Source organism: Falco biarmicus, chromosome 4, assembly GCF_023638135.1.
Source record: "Falco biarmicus isolate bFalBia1 chromosome 4, bFalBia1.pri, whole genome shotgun sequence".
Taxonomy (NCBI): Eukaryota; Metazoa; Chordata; class Aves; order Falconiformes; family Falconidae; genus Falco; species Falco biarmicus.
In genome coordinates this window covers 32,889,551-32,909,337 of record NC_079291.1, presented here as the reverse complement: position 1 = coordinate 32,909,337, position 19,787 = coordinate 32,889,551, and the positions used below count along the sequence as shown (strand labels likewise).

The following is a 19,787-nucleotide window of genomic DNA, read 5'->3' as shown; positions in this document are numbered from 1 at the left end:
TTTTTACAGTAATTTAATTAAGCATTTTCTGTAAGTTCATTTAAGTATCTATCATGGCTCACTAAAGTTGGAATTCAGTATAGAATGGTAGATTAATTGCCCTTTGTCTTAGATGAAATAAGAATCCTAAATATGCAGAGTCATGAAATTTAATTGTGTTCCTCAATTGCTTATTCAATGCTTTGGAAACCTGAATCAAGAAATACTTAAGAAGAGGGCCAAAGGTTGTTAAATGTAGCGAGTAACACAGATTTTGAACTTTACTTAATGAACCAAGTGTTTATTACTATGAAATAAATGCACCATTTAAAGAATTATGCTAGAAATGTAAAACATTAAAACTCTAATTAATTTTGGTCAGAAGCATGCAATGCACTCATTTTTCCTAAAACATTTTCATTAAGGTCTAGATTTTCTCTGTTATTGAGATGAATTTATTCCTTTCATATGGTGGTACTGTCTTATTCCATTAAAAACATGTACTTCAGTATTGTTTAGAGTGATGTTCTTCAGCTGCCTTCGACTGCAAGCAGCATGTCTTGATTGTAGCTTACAGAAGCATTTTTCGATAATTCAGTTGTGCCTCTTTTTCTATTTAATGTTATTAATCATTTTGGAAACAAAGAATGTTCGGACCTTTTGATAAAAGGCTGTCTATAGCCAAACATATTTGTGAAAACAGTTAAAGCATGGAAAAAAAACTTCAGCCGTCATTTAGTAACTACCAAGATGCATGTATAGCCTAACATCTGAGAAGTTTTGTGTTTGGTTTTGTTTTTTTATTTTATTAGGCAAGAGCTATCAATTCCTTATTGTTGGCCTGATTACCTTTTGTTGTCATGTAGCTATTGTAAGAAAAAGCTATTTTATTTCTTAGCATCAAGAATACAAACATGAAGTTTTGCTGCTTATAATTTAGTAAATGTATAGTGTAAATATGGTGGGAGTATAACCATGAATATTTAAAATCATCTTGATTTGATTAGAATATGCATTTCTAGGCTATGCAATACTATTCTATATATGAAGTGGAACTTTCTGTTTTCATTTATAATTCATAAAAATAATGATTCTGTTCCCACATACTAGAAAATGCTATTGTGGTTTCCATATATATGTTTATATATGCACTGACCTAAGTATTATAATTGAGTGACAAAGTTGCCTTAGAAAGGATCTTAATCAGGACAGTGTCGGACTTGAAGGCTTGCAAACTAACGCCATTGTGCACTCTGAGACCAGAGTGGAAATTAAGGAGGCGCGTCCCATACACGCAGAGTACAATGCCATTAAAGTTGCTTTTCAACTGTTTCTTAGTTAATGTTTCAGGTTTGTGATATCTAAGCATCCACAGATACAGTCTAAAGTTCACAAACCTAAACCTTTAAAGACTCAGTGTTAAAGAGGAAGCATTTTCCTCTGCTTTCTTCAAGGAGAACCAGCTGATCTTGTAAAACAATGTTTGGGTTTCAAGCACCACCTGCCCTGAAGAGCATCCCAACTGTAGTGGCAGGCAGCCAGAAAGGCCACTCAATGGAATGGCTGCCTCCTAAAAAGGAGAGAAACAGATGGAAGATTTGAAATCTGGCATGAAAATCCACTTCTGTACTAAACGTTAAATGAAATTTGACTGTAAGGGCTCTTGCGATGGTACATTTATCTGTATAATCAGAATTAGAAACAAGGAAATAGAGAATACAGAACACTGACAAACATTTCAGAAAGACTTAAAAAGTTCTTGTACCAGTGGAAGTTAAAGGAAAGCGTTTGTGATAAACATGCAGCTGCTTGTAGCTTCATAAGAGGAGCTCGACTGTAGAAATACTTCTCGCAGTCTTGCATTGCCACCTAGAGCAGATGCCACGTACTGCATTGGTGAAGGAAAAAAAAACAGTTAAACGTTGCTCTTTTTACTGAACAAAATGGGGTGGAGAGCTGCTTCCAGTTAATTGATGTCATGTTTACTTACATTATAATGTTTAGTTCATTCATAGCCTCCATTTTTTAATGTAGCAGATCAGCAGAGATTTCGCTGTAGGATTTTGGTGGGCTTTGACAGTAAGAATTAATGGAGATGCACATTAAAAGGTACGACTGTCAGCTTGCCAGTGGTCCCAGAGGGGGCATTTTCTTGATGGCTGCTTCAGAATACTTCATGAAGAAAATGTCAAACTTGTCAAGACTGTCACTATGAAAATGATCCATGTAGCAAGGGTCTCCTTTTCTTGGGAAACAAACAGCAGCCTTATCGCTGCAGAGCTACGGTGACAGAAAACTGTCATCTATCACAAGAAATGTATATTTGCTTCTAATATCTATTGGTAAAGAACTCTTTCAGTTGTAGTCTGTATTTTCACACCACTCTTCATTATAAGGGTTGTCAGTAACACATTTGAAGAAGATAGCATGGGCTTTGGGGAAAAAAAAATATACTGGATTTTAGTAGTGGATGCTTACCTCTTGCTGATTTAACAGAGACTGATTTAACTCCCAGTTTTTGACTAAAACTCATTTTCCTCCAAATTTGGCTTATGAGATTAGAAAGCTAGACTTTAAACATATGGAAAGAAAAGCTCTTATAGTTTCTAGAGTCCCTTTTTCCTGATATATTTTTGAAAAGTATTAAAAATATTTCTACCTACTTCCAACTCATGTTTTGCTAGCTAGAATCTGTGAGGCGGGAGATGAAATACTAGCTGGACACCCTCACAGGACCTTACTATATTGGTCATATTACAGCTCTTTTGGGTTAAGATACTATAGGAAGTAATAGTATCTGAATTTGGTCCTGAGTGGTTTTGAGATGATTTCTAGATTATGTGATAGCATAGAGAACCCTTTAGTCATTCCTCTTCATAGTAAGATGTTTTTGTGGTTTGCATACTTTCTTATTAACCAGATATATAGCTGTTTATTTAGAATATGGTTTACAGTTTGCAAAGTGCACAAAAGCAGGTTTATTTTATCAAGTATACCTTTCTAATGCAACTTTTGAAATGACAGGTGTGGTGTAATGCACAGATCTGTGGATTGGTGTGTTTCCTAGCACAGTTAATTGAGGTGTGATCTGTTCTACATACAGATTAGTGTCAGATTCCCTGACAGAGTTAAGAATTGTCTACTTCACTGTCATCTTACAGCTTTCATTTCATTAACTAATGGAATAAAAAGAAATTATTAGATGTTTTGAATTAAATCATTTGGAGGAGGGAAAGTGAAAGGGACACCCAAAGCCCTATTTCTAGGCTTTTTTCTTGCTTTCTTTTTTTGGTGGTGTTGGTTTTTTTTTGTTTTTTTTTTTTTAATGCCATAATTTGTTTACAGGGGAGCATTCTGGAATAAAAACTACAAAATTAACTTTCCACATCGGACCTGTTATTCTCTATTCAGAGCACTATTTGTAGTTGACCTTAAACATGCTTTCAGAAGAGATGAGGTTATATGACAGTCTCTCTCAACTGTCAGATCAACATTTTCAGAAATAGGATCATATAAGTCAGCTTCTCAATTTTAGTTTTTGGCACGTAAAAACATCTAAATAGCGAAGTATTCCCTTTAACTTCAGCAAAGCTTTTGAATGCTCCATAGTTCAGTGATAATTCACAACACTTATTTACATTTTGGGGTCTCAGTTTTACGTTCTTGGCCTCGTTCTGTTATTGTGACCCATAGATGCTCAGCTACCAAGTGTAGACGAAGTAGTTTGAAAGAAGAGATATCCATAGGACATTTGAAGAGATCCAGAGAACATCCAAAGGACCCTTTAATCCCATATGTTGTTTCCATCAGGGAAGAGGAGTGATGCCTGGGGAAAGGATGTAGGAAAAAAGCTGATGGGGAAGATCCATCAGGCCATCAGGATGCTGATGAGATGTCTAGTCATCAATGGCTTAAGGAGCTCCTGAGCTGACATTTCCATTCAGGGTGTTGGGTTTAACAGCACTTTATAACACCCTTTGTACTTCTCCTTACCACTTGGCTTTGAAAATCTGAAAGAATGACAATTCCAGACTAGTAAACTTTATTCATTTCAACATGAAAATAATCTCTGGGCTGTTAAATGCTCTTTTCCAGTAAGAATAGTAATGCAGTCTTGAGGGATTCACTTCCCTCTGCTGCTTTTACAAGTCACCAGATCTGTGCTGAGGCATCTTTTTGGTGAGCGTGTTCAAAATTGCATAATATTTGAGTCTATGGTGGTCTGTAGCCAGAAAAGATACTGAGAGAAGTTTGATTTTGACTTATGCTAGAAAAAACTACTTTGAAAGTTGAACATTTTAACACCAAAATGACTGTTCTCTATTTCAGGATTTTTAGGACAGGAAGCATTAGACAGTAAAATCATAGGTGACTGGAAGCAAAATAAATAATAACATAAAATGGAAATATGAGTCATTTACAGAAATAGTGTGAACTGAATTTTTGTGAAACAGAAACTCAAATTCAGTATTGCATCTGCTGTGTAACCACTGGTAATAGCAACTTTACACACTGCCATCATGGGCTGTTTTTTAACAGATAACGTGAAAAAAGGTTTTCCTTTGCTATCCATCAGAATTAAAAGCATTATAATGATGGTAATGATAGATGTTAATTAGTAAAACAAATATATTAAATATATTTAATCTGTATTCTGTTTAGCATAATTTCTTGTAAATTAGGCTAGATAGGCTATTTAGCTGAAAATTCAAACATTATTAATGACATTAGAAACTCTAACCAATTCAGTATTGCGATGCCTCTTGGGCTATTAAAAAAAAAAGATAAAAAAATTTCATAGAAATTTGTCATTGTCAGCAAACTGAAAGAACAGTGAATCTTCACATCTTGGAGTATGTTTAATATGTGTGCTCTAAATTGCCAGTTCAAATCTTTCCCAAATATGCTGGCAGTGATACTCCACTTCTTATGATTTACAGGAGTTCACATCTCAAAAATTTCTGATGATTTTCAGCCATTGCTGAGTCTGCCATTCTCAGGCCACCGCTGTCACTTCTTTTCTGGCAGAAAGCTGCATGAGTGCCAGAACTGGTTGTTCATACTTTCCCATGTCCCCTGCCAATCGTTTCTGCCATCTCTTTTGTGCTAGCACAGTTGTTCATGTGGCAATGCACAGGTCTGGGAACTGATGTGGCTGAAGGTGTGTCTGACAAAAAAAAAAAAGTTTTCTTGCTTTGGTAATTCATACTTTGAGAAAGATCAACCGTCATTACTCTGTGTTTTGCACAGCAGTCACCCATGCTCAGAGATAATAAACTTAGATTTCTGATTCAAGATGAAATGGAAGTTTCTGTTTGTGGAAAACAGATGGAGTAAAAGTGCCTACAAAATTAAGATGCCTTATGTGGAGCATAATTCAGAAAGCTTTTGTGCATGAGAATGTCAAAATAACAAAAAATAATGTGGGAATTTGCCCACATAAGTCCAATTTATACTCTGCCGGTAGATTTTACCTGTTTGAGTATGTTTTACCTGGTTGAAGCAACAAGAGATGAACAAAGGAAAGAGTATTGGTACTGCAAAATGTCCCAGTGGGGATGCTTCCATCTTGAATATTCACACAGAGAAAATCCTGGCCCTGCTGTAGCCACTCAGCTATCATTTCTGCATCTTAGAAAATACTAATCACTGCAACTGCTGCTGTAACCTAGGAAATCTGCCAGAGAGTAAGCATGACCTTATGAGCACAGAATTAAAACATTTCGAGTCTACACAAAGCCAGACAATTCTGTTTTACTCTTAAAAAAAAAAAAAAAAACACCAAAACAACCTCTTTTACTGGATAAAACCTTTTTGTCCACAAAAAGTTGACTTAGGAGGCTGATACTGAGTATTGAGCCTAATATCCCTTCACCCGCTTTTGCTCCTTAGTGAAGGTATTGGCCCTGTCATCTCTGAAATGTCTGCATGCACCCTCTCTGAGGGGAGGAAGCCCTGAGCAGAATGTCGAGTGTGCTGGGAAAAGAATGTGTAGAGCTTATATTTGCTGTATGAGGGAGTACAAGTCAGGACGTTGGAATAATGGCAGATTGTATGCTATGGAAGTGGATTAGTTGACACTGAGGTCAATAGGGATACAGCTTCTGTAGGTAAGGACCTTCAGAAACATGTAGATTTGCTGTTCTTTTATTAACAAGTCCTTCATGAAAGAAGCCAAAAGTTTCAGGGGGTGGCTTTTTCACTCAGCGATATTCTTTGTCACCTGTAAGCAGTATATCTAAGCTTAGTTACACACCGCTCCTTTGTTGTTTCCCATTCTGCCTTGCCATTGTTCTCTTTAGAAGTTTGACCTTTGTATGTGTACTGTACATTACACTCTTGAATATATGCTAGACTTGTAATTTCAACAAATCAACAGTCTGGTTTCACATACATGCGCAGACATGTTTTCTCACCTGAACTAAAAGAGCCACAGGGCTCCCTACACGTTTTAAAGGCGATTGAAGAGATGACAGTCCAGAAAGATAAGAAAAATGCTTTTAGCCTTTAGTGGTCAGTCATGTAAATATTTCTCAGTGCCTAGCCTGTCCCCAGAAGGGGGGAGGATTTAGAAGCACAATAGTTGGGAGTGTGTGTTTCTTTAATAGAACAACTAGCTTTTCCATTTTATTTTAGTGTGTAACATAACACGAGACCACATTTTTTAATGAGATTTTCCATTGTTATTCTATGTTGTGCTGCCCATGTGATCTCCCTATGTATTTTGTATCTCTAAATCTATTGTGATTAGCCTTACAAAACACCCTTTGATGGTGAAAGGAGGACTAGGATGCAAAAAGATAAAGTTATTTTCCTAGAAGAATGAAAGTGCTGTTTCAAAGCAGGAAACTGCACCCTGGGTTCCTGGGTCCCATGACATTTCATTTGCCCCCTCTGTTGACTTATGATGAGTGGTGTTATAGCAACCAGGACACTTCTTCATTCCCAAATATCTGTTCATTTCTTCTTTGTGTTTTTGGAAAAAAGGAAGATTCTTTGTATCTTGAATTAAAATTCAGGCAGGAAAACTGGCCATACTTCTAATGTGTGATAAGGACTGTTCATGATGCGATGGGTTACAAGTTGCTTTATAAAACAGTTTTCTCCATCTTCCATAATTTATACTTTGGAGGTCACGATTTTGTGCTGGACACAAAATAGTATCCATTCCTATGGAAACGGCATTATGATGTCACTTCATTTTTTCTGTGAGATCCAGAGAAACCTGTAGTGAATTATGAGCCCTACTCTTGGAACTGAAGGTGTAGAATATTGTAAGCATGCTGCTGCCTGACATGCTCATGTTTCCTATTTTAGACCTGACTGATCTTCAGATAACATATGGTGGTACAAGTAATTGGAAAATTGGCAGACCTGTCAAGAAAATATGCTAGATGGGACAAAAATACGATGCTGCAGCACATAAAGTGTCTCTGAAGTTAAATTTATTGTCTTTTATCAAATGGTGAAGCAAACGTATCTGGTCTCAAAAAAATGAAACATTTTTCAGTGGCAGATGCTTTTCAAAAGTAATTTTTAGAACAATGATGAAAGTTCTTGCATTCAAAAGTAATTTAGTGGAAACCTTTGGTCAAGAACAAAGGAAAGGTATATAATACTGTCTGCTGCAGATGTTTGAATATCTTGTCATCCGTGTATGGTTTAGTAATTTCTTTATGTAACCATGCGGTAAATTGATCAGTGAAATATTTACTCATTAAATTATTCTTCTACTATAAATGTAGGTGATTAAGCTTTTTAAAATCTCTTATCATTTTTATTTCAATTCTTGAGCAAAATCAAATGCATGAATAAATGATCTTTTTTTGCTTATTTTTATGCTTATTGGTTAGGCAAAAGATAGAAAAAGTCTGTACAGAATTCTATACATATGCATAAGTACAAAAAGTGTACTTCTTCAATAAGTTGATTAATGTTCAGGTTTTCATTTTTTTTTACAGGAAGATGAAAATGAAGCTGAGGCAGAAAATTCATCTCAGGAGCTGAATTTGGAACAGAAAAAATCAAAAAAATAGGAGATTGCTGTCTTGTTTGAAATATTTGCAAGTTGTGTAACAGTGAATAGAGTTTCTCATTGTAAAATTAACAAAAAAAGTTCTCAATAAAGTCATTGAAAATTAAATTCATGCTGCAGAGGGGAATTAATTAAGTAGCTCCTGGTGATATTCTTGATTGCATTAAAAGCTGAATTATCAGAACTGAGCACCATACCAATAAAATTCTAAAAGCTTTTTGAACACGGTATAGAGAGCTGATGGGTTATTCACTACTAATAGCATTTACTAAGCAAACAGGTCAATTTTTTCTTTTATTCTACAAAGCAATGTTATCCTTAAAGGATAGTTATAACTCAGGCATATTTTGGTATTTCTGAACAAGAGCTTTGATTCTTTAAAGTTGGATGAATATGTTCTACTAAATCGGTTCTGAAATTTCTTCTGATCAGTGATTAAAATAAATGTCGCTGAGGACTGGGTGGAGCAGGGATTTTTTGCTACATACAATGTTTTCATAAGTAATTAGTTTTATGTTTGCATCTCGTGTGATTTTTAATTGGTTTCATGTTGCATTATCATTTTCTTCCATGTAAACATTTTCCATCTTCACATGATCGTTGTCTTTTAATGAATGTCAAACGTTTGTCTTGATTAGGCCATCCCACCCAGGTCTAATTCCTTCTATACCATTCTTTCCATTCTAACAGAATAAAATAACTTCTTGCTGTGTCATTAGACCTTGAAGTCAGTAGTGAAAATGTAAAATAAAAACCTTTTTTTCCTATACTCATAATTATGATTTTCAGTTCACCTCTGCTTTTTTAGCCCGTGCAGGTCAGTAAATGGGAGGTTTAGTACAGGAAATTCACATGTAGATTTATAGCCCGATAGCATCACAGATTGCCGTGAAGAAACCAAAAATATTACTGATTCTGGTTTAGGATTAGAACAACACTCACTGAAGTCCCTTGAGTGAAGTTTATCTTGGTCTAGGATAAATTAATCTTCAACTGAATAAGTTCACCTCTTTTCCCACTCTTCTGTATTTTTACTGTTATTCTGTATATTAAGTGTTAAATCAGATTTGTAAATAGTATTCATCCTCAATTTTATCCTGACTGTGTAAGTTATAGTTTCAGATATTTTAAGAACAACATGCCTATGCTTAAGCAATATCTTTTACGAATTATTTTCTGGTTCATGAGGTTCAAATGTGTGTAGCTCATGAACAAATTTCAATCACAATTACTCTACAGGAGTTTAATAACACTAGATCTCATTTTAACGAATGCAGCTATCATGTAAATTAGCATATAAAATAATTCAGCACTGGTCTGTTTGATGCAGACAGATCAACCACTTGTAGCCATCTCAGGAAGGAGGGGGAATATGATTTTGACTTCTCTGCAGTGGAAGAGGCAGATGTAGAAAAGACAGAGGCATGGATTTATGACACAGGACCTTAAGGACTGTTCTCTGCACCATGGTGAATAAGATCACAGGGTAGATGGAAAGAAAGTGAAGGTTCTTCCTTTTTTTCAGGCCAACACAGAAAGCCATAGGCCTTTCTCAAAGCTTAGTCCTCACCAGGATCTGAAGGGGCAGGGTTGCCATTGGAAAGGGCTGAAAGGCCTCTGAATTTTGAAGGACAGAACAAGTAACTTAGAAGAAAAAGTGAGAGAATTAGGTTTTAGGATGGGACTTACACAAAGGTAGAGTAATGGCAGGGGGAATTACTGGCTGGGATGGATTATGGCCATGTCTTGGCCTCTCTGCCTGCCCCCATCCCCAGTGCACTTGATGTTTGGTTTTATCCACCCAAATTATCCTGTCTGAAATCAGCAGATAGGTCTCATTTGTGCAAAATAATCTGTTCCCATTGAGTCCATGGCAGCAGTTTTGTCCTTTTGCTATGAGTCTAAGCTCTGTGGCAGCCCGAGACTTCATGGCTGCATAAGATGAGAAGGGTGGTTATTTGGTGTTCAGGTTTCGTATGAAAATATATTGCTTGGCTCTCAAACACCTGAGTGTGAAAAATGGTTCAGATGTTGAAAGATACAGAGGCTTCCATTTGATGCATAATGCTGATGAGCTTAAAAGGAGTATTTCTGTGTCTTTCCTAAATTCTTTAAAATTTAACATGAAAGTATGATTACATAAATCATACTTGTATGTAACTCCTTTTTCAGAAATCCAACATATGTCACCAGAAGTCTACAGTCAGGGCTGATAAACAGAAACCTTTCCCTTGGTTTAAGTTATTTAATTCAAAAATCAAGTGCTGAAATTTAGAGATTTTCACTGCAAAGTAATGATAACCAGCACTGTTAACATGATCAGCTGTGTTTGACATGAAGTGAGACAAATGCAGCTAAATCAAAATGCACTCCTAAATTCATCCTTCCAGAAAAATGGAGACCTATTTAATGACTTGTTTGTAGACATTTTTACTAAATGGAGAGGGGTTTAACTAATAAAGATCAAATAAAGACTATACAAAAAAATACAACTGTACAAAATAGGTGACTTGCCTTTATCTAATTAAAATTTGCAGCTGAATTGACTTTTTTGTATATTCTTGAGTTTTCAGACTACCAGTATAAGTTCATTTTCATTATGTCTTTTTTTTTCTGTGTCTGGAAGTTTTTTGAATACAACGCAGTGGGTAAAGCAGGAGGCTGCAACAGCCCTACATGACTATGACATGATGCATCTGAGTGTTACTCTTCATCAGAACTAAGTTGAAAACCTGATGCAGAATATTGTGGCTTATATTAAAGTCACGTGCATGCTGCAGTCAAGCACAAGCTAGCTTGGATACTGAAAACAGCTTAGCTCCTTCAGGGTGAAGCTCAAAGCTCATTTGAATATGCTCAAAGGCTAACTTAGAGATGGGATGAGCAAAAGTTTAGACAACTTTAATTCAGCTGATTACAGACATTTTGTGAAAGTGTATCTTCTTTGTGAATATACACAGTGTGAAGCAGTATATTCTTTGTATGTAAATATACACACATGCCCCTATGCACATGTGCCCAAGCAGACAGTTATGTCCCTTTTATTTTATTTTCTCCCCCTCTAAGTTATGAAAGTCATATGCTGATCTAAAAACCTAGATAGAGAACTTATTTGTTTCCCACTTCATCCTGCTCATGCATGATAGTGGTGGTCCTCCCCAGCTGGGAATTGCCATTTTCTGGTTTGCACGAGTGATAGCTATTTTAGGGTGGCTTAGGGGATAATTATGTTTTCCATGCTTGAGGAGAAGCTGTCATTTTCCTCATATTAAAGCAAATTTACCGCTTTTTGTGCAGTTTATGATGGATTACTGTTGGTTTTGGTTGAGTCCTCCATGTTTGCTCTTTCCCCCTGTGGAACGGTGGGCTATTGAGAATTCTGTAGACTCCCAACACTGTGTTTTCTATTACAGACAACCACTTCACCCTCAAGAAGAGCAAATTAGTCTATTACTATAATTTTTGTTCTTAGAAAATAATGTCTGACCTTTCCACTCCCTCATATGGGGATCAGCAATTTGAGATGTGGAAGTTCTTGTCAATCACTCACACAGTTTCTGATTTATGAGAGTATGGTTTATGCTGAACCATAGATATATCATAAATTCAGCATTATATGTGCAATTGTTTGATATTAGGGGAATTTCCTTAGTATATTACCTAATTGTTTTCATGCAAGAATTTTTATTCTGAATGCTACAAACTCATGTTTAAAGATATAAGCACGAGCCAAAGAGGCAAAGCTACTTTTGACACAGATGCTGTTAATCTCCTGTTTGTAGCTCTATAAGCATCAAAATAGTTGGTTCTAAAATGTGCAATAATAAGGATTCTGCACAAAAGCAAATATATCTTGATATTTTAATCCCAGTGTATGTGTAACTTCTTACTGGTTAAATGACAATCCATAGTATTTTCTTATTTGTTAATGAAACATTGTAATGTGTTGCTACACTGCACACTTGCTGTTCAAGTGTAGTTTTTCTCCAGAACTGCACTAGTTGTGGTGCATTATATGCACGAAATGTGACATAAACCAGCTACTCCTAACACAGTATTCATTTTCTGTTCATTAGAAAATGTTTGTATACCTTTAAATTAAGAAAATAATTTAAACGTGATTATTTCTTCTAAGGAGCTTTGATATTTGCAGTCAGAATTTTTAAAGGGAAGAAAACATGTTAACACAGAAGTGTATCACTTCAGTGCTTCTTTGTTATTGCAGTCCCATAAGCCGTCTACCTCTTGGTCGGTTGCTCTGCATCACCCTACAGAAACTTAACTCGCCCTGACATTAGGTTGGATTGGTTTTACTCTGTGAAAAGTGAAGGTTGATTAGAAACTGACTCTATTTCGCATGACCTAAAGAAAACAATTTTTACATAGCAAAGAGTAAACGACTTCTATCACCTATCTAATGCTATAGTGCAAAATCATAGCAGGTAATAAATGTTTCCCCACAGTGAATTCAATGTGGATTCTGCAGCGATGTTATCTGGAGAAGGAAGTAAAATGCTGAAGGCAACAGCATGAAAATGCATGCAGCTATGGCATAATTCTGATTTGTTTAGGAGAACTATTAATTTCCTTGTTACAAAGCCAAGTAAGAGCAACCCTTTAAAACTATTGAACCATGAAAGCCATTTCCTTAAGGGTTTTAAATTTGGGAACAGACTCATGAAATTTATAGCTTTGATGAGATATTCTTTGCCTGCAGTCAGAATGAGAGCCAGATCATTGGTTTCCCAGCATGACACCTATGTATTATTGTGTGCACTAGATACCATTAGGCTCATAATAACACAGCTATCATCACATTAACGTCGGAAAGGTTCAGTTTGATGCTTGGTTTAAGTCTCATTTATACCTACAGCATACTAAATAGCCGAATAAAAACAAAAGCTATACCATACCTATATTGTACTATTGTTCTGCACTTTAACCAAAAATACAGTCATTTTATGCCTGATCAAATTTTTATTAATTTTTTTTTTCTTGGCAAGTCAGCTTGTTTTGGAAGAGCTGCAATGATGAACTAATAGCATACCATGAATGCAGTACCAGATAATGCTACAATGAGACCATTTTTTTCTGGTTTATGCAGTAAGGACAGTAGTGATCATATACATATTGATCTAATAATTGTAATTTTTAGTATATTATTGAAAGTTTATGTACTACGGCTGCCATCTTATGGTAGAAGTGTATCCAAACAAGCCAGTAGCACCTCATTGCCTATATTGATTCAGGTAAAGCAGTACAGGCTGTAGCATTCTAGCAAAGCACCAGCAATTAGAAGTCACACAAAGAAGGAAATACAGCTGAAAGCAATTAATGTAACTACTCTGCTACATACTTCTGCTAGTTTCTATTGGAAAAAAAATAAATATATCCCTTTACAAAATAAAATTGCCACCAGGTTTTACAGTGAATGCAGAGAGAGATACTAAGAGAAATTAGTTTTTATTCTGCTATGTGACTGAACAGGTGAATAGAGTTTGGGAGAAACATCCTCATTCTCATAATTAAAAAGTTTGGAGAAGCCCCAGTATACCAAGTCTAGTAACTCATGGGTTATAGGCAAATCACTTATTACTGTGATATGAAAAGTTTTTCCCAGATCAGTGTCAGAGCTTTCATTTCTATATATGGGAGGTGATACCTGTAGGAGTTCTGGCTAGAGGTAGTCAACAGGTTGGGGCTGTGACATAAATTGAGTCAAAACCAGCCAGTTCCAGTGATCTGGGAAGAAAATACCAGGACAACAACAATCATCAGTAAATTGTGATGATATTCAATATTCAAATATTAAGTCAGCTGCGGTATTAGGAGATGCTCTGTCCCTGAAAAGAAATGCAATGTTCATTCTTAATTACAAACATCCAGCCAAGTACTTAGGTGGAAAATACCTTTTTTGGCCCTCATTTTTTCCCTAAAAGTTTCCTACCTCATTTTGAATCCAAGCATAGTGCAGATAATACATGGCACTGCTAAATGCACCCTTTAACCTGCATTGTTCATGTTATATGGTATTGTCTTTAACAGCTAACCAGGTTGCTTATCTACATCTTGGTGTGTATTTTAAGAATTTTCTTTTGCTGTGAAGTCACATTGTTAATTCCCATTTTTAGGATTTGGAGTCGAAACAAAACCAAGACTACCCTCTCTTCCTTGTGGATAAAACCAGCCAAGAGAATTGTCACCTTTCAGAGGTGTCAGTGCGATGGGAACAGCAGGGAGAGGCTGCAGCCAGCAGTGGGACAGATGGACAGAGAAAAGACTCCCATTCCCCAGAGCTTCATTTCCATTACAGATGCCAACAGCCTGGAAACCAGACTGAAGAAGAGATATAGCTCAGGTCATGTTTTTTAGCACATCCCTACATAGTCTTCTGTATTTGCTGGGCCTTTGTTAAGAGGCAAAGGAGAAGATGACTGCACTGGTGAATGCTTAAGATACATAGCAGGCCATGCTGGAGCAAAAATGGCAGATCTAGTCTCAGTCAATATCATCCTTGGGTCCAAGCAGTTACACAATTTCTTCTTTCCAGCTCATCTCCCAGGAGAAAGCTTGCAGACGCTGCTCGTTATTGCACACTTCCATTGCCTTTTAAAAAGCCACACAGATGTGAAGAAAGGACTCTTAGAATGAACTTGTAGTTTTTCGTAGGTTATCCCCACCCAGTTATTCATAATGGAGAGACTTTCAGAGACAGACCAGATCTGTTAAGTAACTTCAGCACTGCTGGTATGCAGCCATTGTTGCCTTGCAAGTGGTATCTGAGGAGTGGATGAGGCTGGTCTTTAGCCGCTTTGCTGCTCATAGGCCCAGGAGCATCTCACGTGGTGGCTGTGGGCAGTAAATCCTCTTCCTAAGAACCTGCCGAGAGCAGCGTGCCACGGTGTGACTATCTGTCCTGTCTGCAGCTTTGTTCTCCCAGTGCAGTGAGTACGTGGGGGCCAGAATGGTTGGTATGGAGCAGCCTGCTGATCAACACATTCGCTCAGTCCTTCAGCCAGAGTTTGACCCATCAGCTGTACTGAGACAAGACTAGAGAAAGACTAGTGAAAGTTTGGGGTTATCAGCTGAGAAGTTCGCAGAAGTAAAAGTACTTCTTTAGACTAAAATAAGTTTTCCATTAATAACTATAACTGACAACTAAGTCTTTAGAGCCATATTTTCTGGTCATCTCATCATTGCATTCTCTATCTGGTCAGATTTTACTGTCCACACCTGGTTAGGAAGTTACAGCTTGTTTGACATAGACATCAGGCCTGTTATTTTTCTGCTTTTTCTCAAGGCTGGAATTCTGTGTGACATTAGTCTCCAAAACTGGTTGGAATCTCAAGTAAAGGTAGTGTCTCACTAAAGAAGGAAAAATATAGAAACCTCTCATTCTTGGCCTACTTGTTGGTCTCTGGTATCAATTTAAACACAAATTTATGACCAGCCACCCTGCTTCTGACCTGTAGCCTGGAACTGTCCTTTTTTCAAAGATCTCCTCTTGCCTGGGCATGCTGCCACTGCTGAAATCATGCAGGCTCACTTGATTTAGGTTCCCTTATGAAAAAAGGCGGCAGTTCCAAGTGTTTTCTGAGAGCACACCAAGGCTGAATTAATTTCCCACCTTCTTACTGTCCAATGCTTGTTAACCTTCAGAGAACAGCAGAGTTTTGCAGTAGGGCAAAGCCCATCTTTGTTAGGACTTGAGAGGAGGCTGAATCCTTATAGCAATGAAAGTAGCTGTTTCATTGGAATGATTAATTACCAAGTAATTTTTCCAAGGTAATCAATCACCTTGTATTCTTGTTTGAGCGGTTAGTCTTGGGTAGAAGTTTTTAAATTATTTTAAAAGTAAATATTTATTATACAAAACTTAAGCGTCCGGTTGCTGACTTGCAAATTCATGGCCTATTCCCTTTACTGCTTTGTTCACGAGTAAGACCTTCTTACCATAATGGCAAATACTTACGGTAAAAAGGTCTCACTCATTAATATTTGCCATTATTGTAGGGGTTTTTATTAATTACAGCAATACCCCAAAAGAAGAATTCCGTTCAAAGGAATGAGAGTCAGTCTCCATTCTATTCTGAGTTAAAACTGAAATATACCTAGTGAGGATTTGGCTCTAGCCTATGTGGTGCTTTCTGGTGGTGTGGTTAGATTTCTTTGTTTGGTGGATGTACCTTACAAAGTGTTAGAAATGTTCATAATTGGCTCTAAAAGCTGAGAGGATTGCACAGACCCTACAGGATTTGAATAAAACAGTGATAATAGTGACCATTTACTTCAGAGAAATGTTCAAGCTAATACATAAAACTTTTTAGTATTGCATTTTTAGTATTTTAACTCTTAGCAGAAGATCAAGTGGCGTATCAAATTCTAATACCAAGGCTCACCATTAACTAAGCCAATGTTTGACCTATTTAAAAATTTTGATGTCTAAGAATCTTAAAATATAGCTAAAGTGTGGAAGGCAAAAAAACCCCCCAAACCTACAACTGCTATCTCCCCGTCATTTATTCTATGTTGAACAGATCTGTGGAGCAACCTGGTCTGATCTCAAGCTGACCCTGCTTTGAGCAGAAGGCTCAGCTAAAGACCCCTTGAGCTGCTTTCCCATGTGAATTATTCTGTGATTCTGCAATAATTATTTCATGTTTATATACTTACCAGCTTATATGTGCAAATAGAAAGGTTTATAAAACACTTTGCTTAAAAACTCCCAAGTGCGTCTGTTTTCCCTCTGGAAATGTGAGGGATATCTCACTTCCAGTGCATGACCCTGAGCCTCTCGCTGCATCCAGTCTCCCAACTTTGAGCAGAATCCAGGCATTACCCTGAGCTCTGGGGGTCCAGGTGAGCTCCAGGGGCTCAGACCGACACTGCATTATAAAATAAGACTTGTAGTGGAACTGTTCAGCCTCTAAAAATGAATAGCAGATTTTAGTACTCCCTTTCAGAGTGCATGAACAATTTGGGCATACTGATTTATCGTTTATCCTTTCAGAAATATGTCATAATGGAAACAGAACTGAGGTGTTGTTTTGGGAGGGTTTTTAAGTGTTATTTTTCCCTCTTCTTAAAGTTTCAACACCTCAAACACATACAGACTTAGGTGATGCTTGCTGAGCTCAAGCCGACACAATTAAATGTCACTGAGCTCTGGTGGTGACAAGGAACTTCAGGCACTTTCCCCATTCCTTTGTGCACAAGTCCTGCTCTACTGACCACCAGTTCTGTATCTCTGGAAAGTGACTGACCTCTGGACTTATCACAAACCATATACAAGCTTAAACTTGTAAGATGATACGTATGTGGTATTTCTAAAAAGTAATGGCACTCTCCCAGATATACCTTGGAAGGGATTAATATTTTTGAGTTTATGACCAGTTTACAACAGAACATTGATAAAGGTGTATTTTTTCTTGTATTCTTATTTTGTTGTTTTACTTCCATTGAGATAATTATTTTTGCATCTCTTTATTTTATGTCTCACCATAGATGATACAGCTGATAAATACCAATTTTAGAAAAAAGGCTTATAGGTTGGAAATAATGTTTTAAGTCCATGTTTTGATCTGTTAGATAGCACTGACTGTAGCATTTCCCTTGTCTACTCTTTCTTCAAAGGGATGGCTGTAAGCGTTTGCTCTGTAAGGATCTGCCTACAGCTCTAGTAGCTGTACTGTTCTGTGCTTCTGTAGAAGTTCCTGGTCAGTATTCCATTACATCTATGTTAGCTAGATGCTCTGATAGAAATACAGTCACCCAAAGTATAATCTACAGTGTTACTGCTTTAGGGTGCACCCTGCACAGTCTCCTTTTAAACAAAGACATGTTCATCTTTTGATGATCATTCATTAGAGAGTTCATCCATGATGTACATAACATCTTAATAAAGCATAAGGGTTTAGTATTTATGAAAGAAAAGCAGTGAGGCATAAGGTGGTGATTCTCCAGTGAAGCAGTAACCTCACGAGCTCTGATTCAGCAGAGACTTATTGACATCTTTCCCTTGGGTCAGGTCAATTGAGACCAAAAGCATTGCAAATGTCACAAATGGAGGGCCGCTGAAGACAGAAGTGACACTTATTTACAAACCTTCACTGGCTGGCTTATCTCTGAAGCTCTATTGATTACCTCATGAGGAGAAGGCTGTATATTCTTTCTCTTCTGACAAAGCACGGTAAGTTATGTGGGCACAGGTAATGGAAGCAGTGAATTTGGGGGAAAAGAGATCTATGGGTGAAGTAAAGTACAACAGACGCTCTGATGTCAAGAAAGGTGCTGTGATAAAAAAGAGGGGAACAATCAAAGCTGCCAAGAACTTGTTGGAGTTAACCTATGCTAGTATGGCAAGCAGCAGAGCCATTCCTATGGCAGATTATTACACAAGCTGTCTTGTTTTGCCTTACTGAATTATTCTGTACCCATGTCTTATGAAAAAAGCTGTTTTGCTCTGACATTTTAAGTACATCACTATGGCAGAAGGGTTCTGGGGAACTGTGGGTCGCATGTCTTTTTGCAGGCTTCACCTAGCAAACTCCTTCTTTATCACAACATGCAGGGCAACACCATTAGCAAACCCAGGCATCCTGCCTTCTCCCCACTCTCCCATTCACCTCTTTTAGTATGTAAATATCACGTTCATGGGTAATCTTCCCTACCCTAACAAGCATAACCAGTCCTGGTGCATTAACCATGACGGAGACCACATGCAGGCTCCTGCTACACAGCTGGCTGCATAACACAGCTGCATTAAGCAGCTATACTATATATATACACACAGCTGTATATATATACAGCTATACAGCTGCATTAAGCATGCTAGCGTGGGTGAGGCTGGGGTGGGGCATCGCCTGAGTCTCCTCAGCCCTTTCTGCCCCTCTCCCTGCTCCAGGTGGGTCTGTTCCTGACAGAGCCCACTAACTCCTCAGATTAAAATATCGGTTTCATCATCACTCGGAAGAACACTGAGCTGACACTTCTGGGCAACACTTTTCGTCTCCAGTTAACTTAGTATTTTTAAGTAACATTGTTTAGATGAAGCATACTGACTGTGATTCAGCAGAGGCTTCACTCTTTCCCTAATCACATTACATATTTGAGGAAATCAAGTATGTCTACAGATTTAGTTAAAAAGCCATGTATAGTCATAAGTTCTTTATTTGATGACAGCCTTTTCTTTAGATCAGTATAGTGTTAGTGCCACTGTTCTGCTTGTGCTTCTGAACCTAAGCCTGGAAAGCATTTTCTGAGTTGGACTCCTCTGAAGCAGAGACAAACCTTGCTTTCATTTTTGCTGAAGTGGAAGTAGTTCGCAATGCTGATGAGTGTCTACACCGAATTAGGATGGAATTATGAACTGTTTCCTCTGACCCACAATAACATGTGTACTCATGGCCCTGCACACATAGAAACACAAATATGTGTGTATGTGACCATTTGCTTGATTTTTACTTGACTGTATGCCACAAGAAGTACTGTTTTGCTGTTAAACTATATTACAGAGTGATTTTATTTATAGTAGGACCTGGAATTTTAATTTCCACTTTGAAAAACTTCTTAGTTTATGAATAGTTTTCATGGGGACATAGGACCTTGGGGAAAAAGTCTGCTCTTGTAGACACGGTAATGTAGTCTTCTAATAGTGCGAAAAACTAGCATACTTCATGGCATCCTATCCAATGAGCATTGCCATTAAAAATACTTTAGAATGTGGTCAAATTACATTTATGTCATAAAATGAAGTTGTACTATGGTAGAACTC

The 19,787-nt window shown here is 37.3% G+C and overlaps 1 protein-coding gene across 1 annotated transcript in view; it reads left to right on the top strand.

Moving 5' to 3' along the window:
* PHF14 (PHD finger protein 14) overlaps window positions 1-14,382 on the top strand; it is a 173,974-nt gene extending 159,592 nt beyond the window's left edge. Inside the window, exon 19 of the mRNA XM_056334178.1 lies at window positions 14,146-14,382. Coding sequence (XP_056190153.1) covers window positions 14,146-14,367 — 222 coding nt within the window. The 3' untranslated portion in view covers window positions 14,368-14,382. The remainder of the gene's footprint in view (window positions 1-14,145) is intronic.
* The last annotated feature ends 5,405 nt before the right edge of the window (window positions 14,383-19,787 follow it).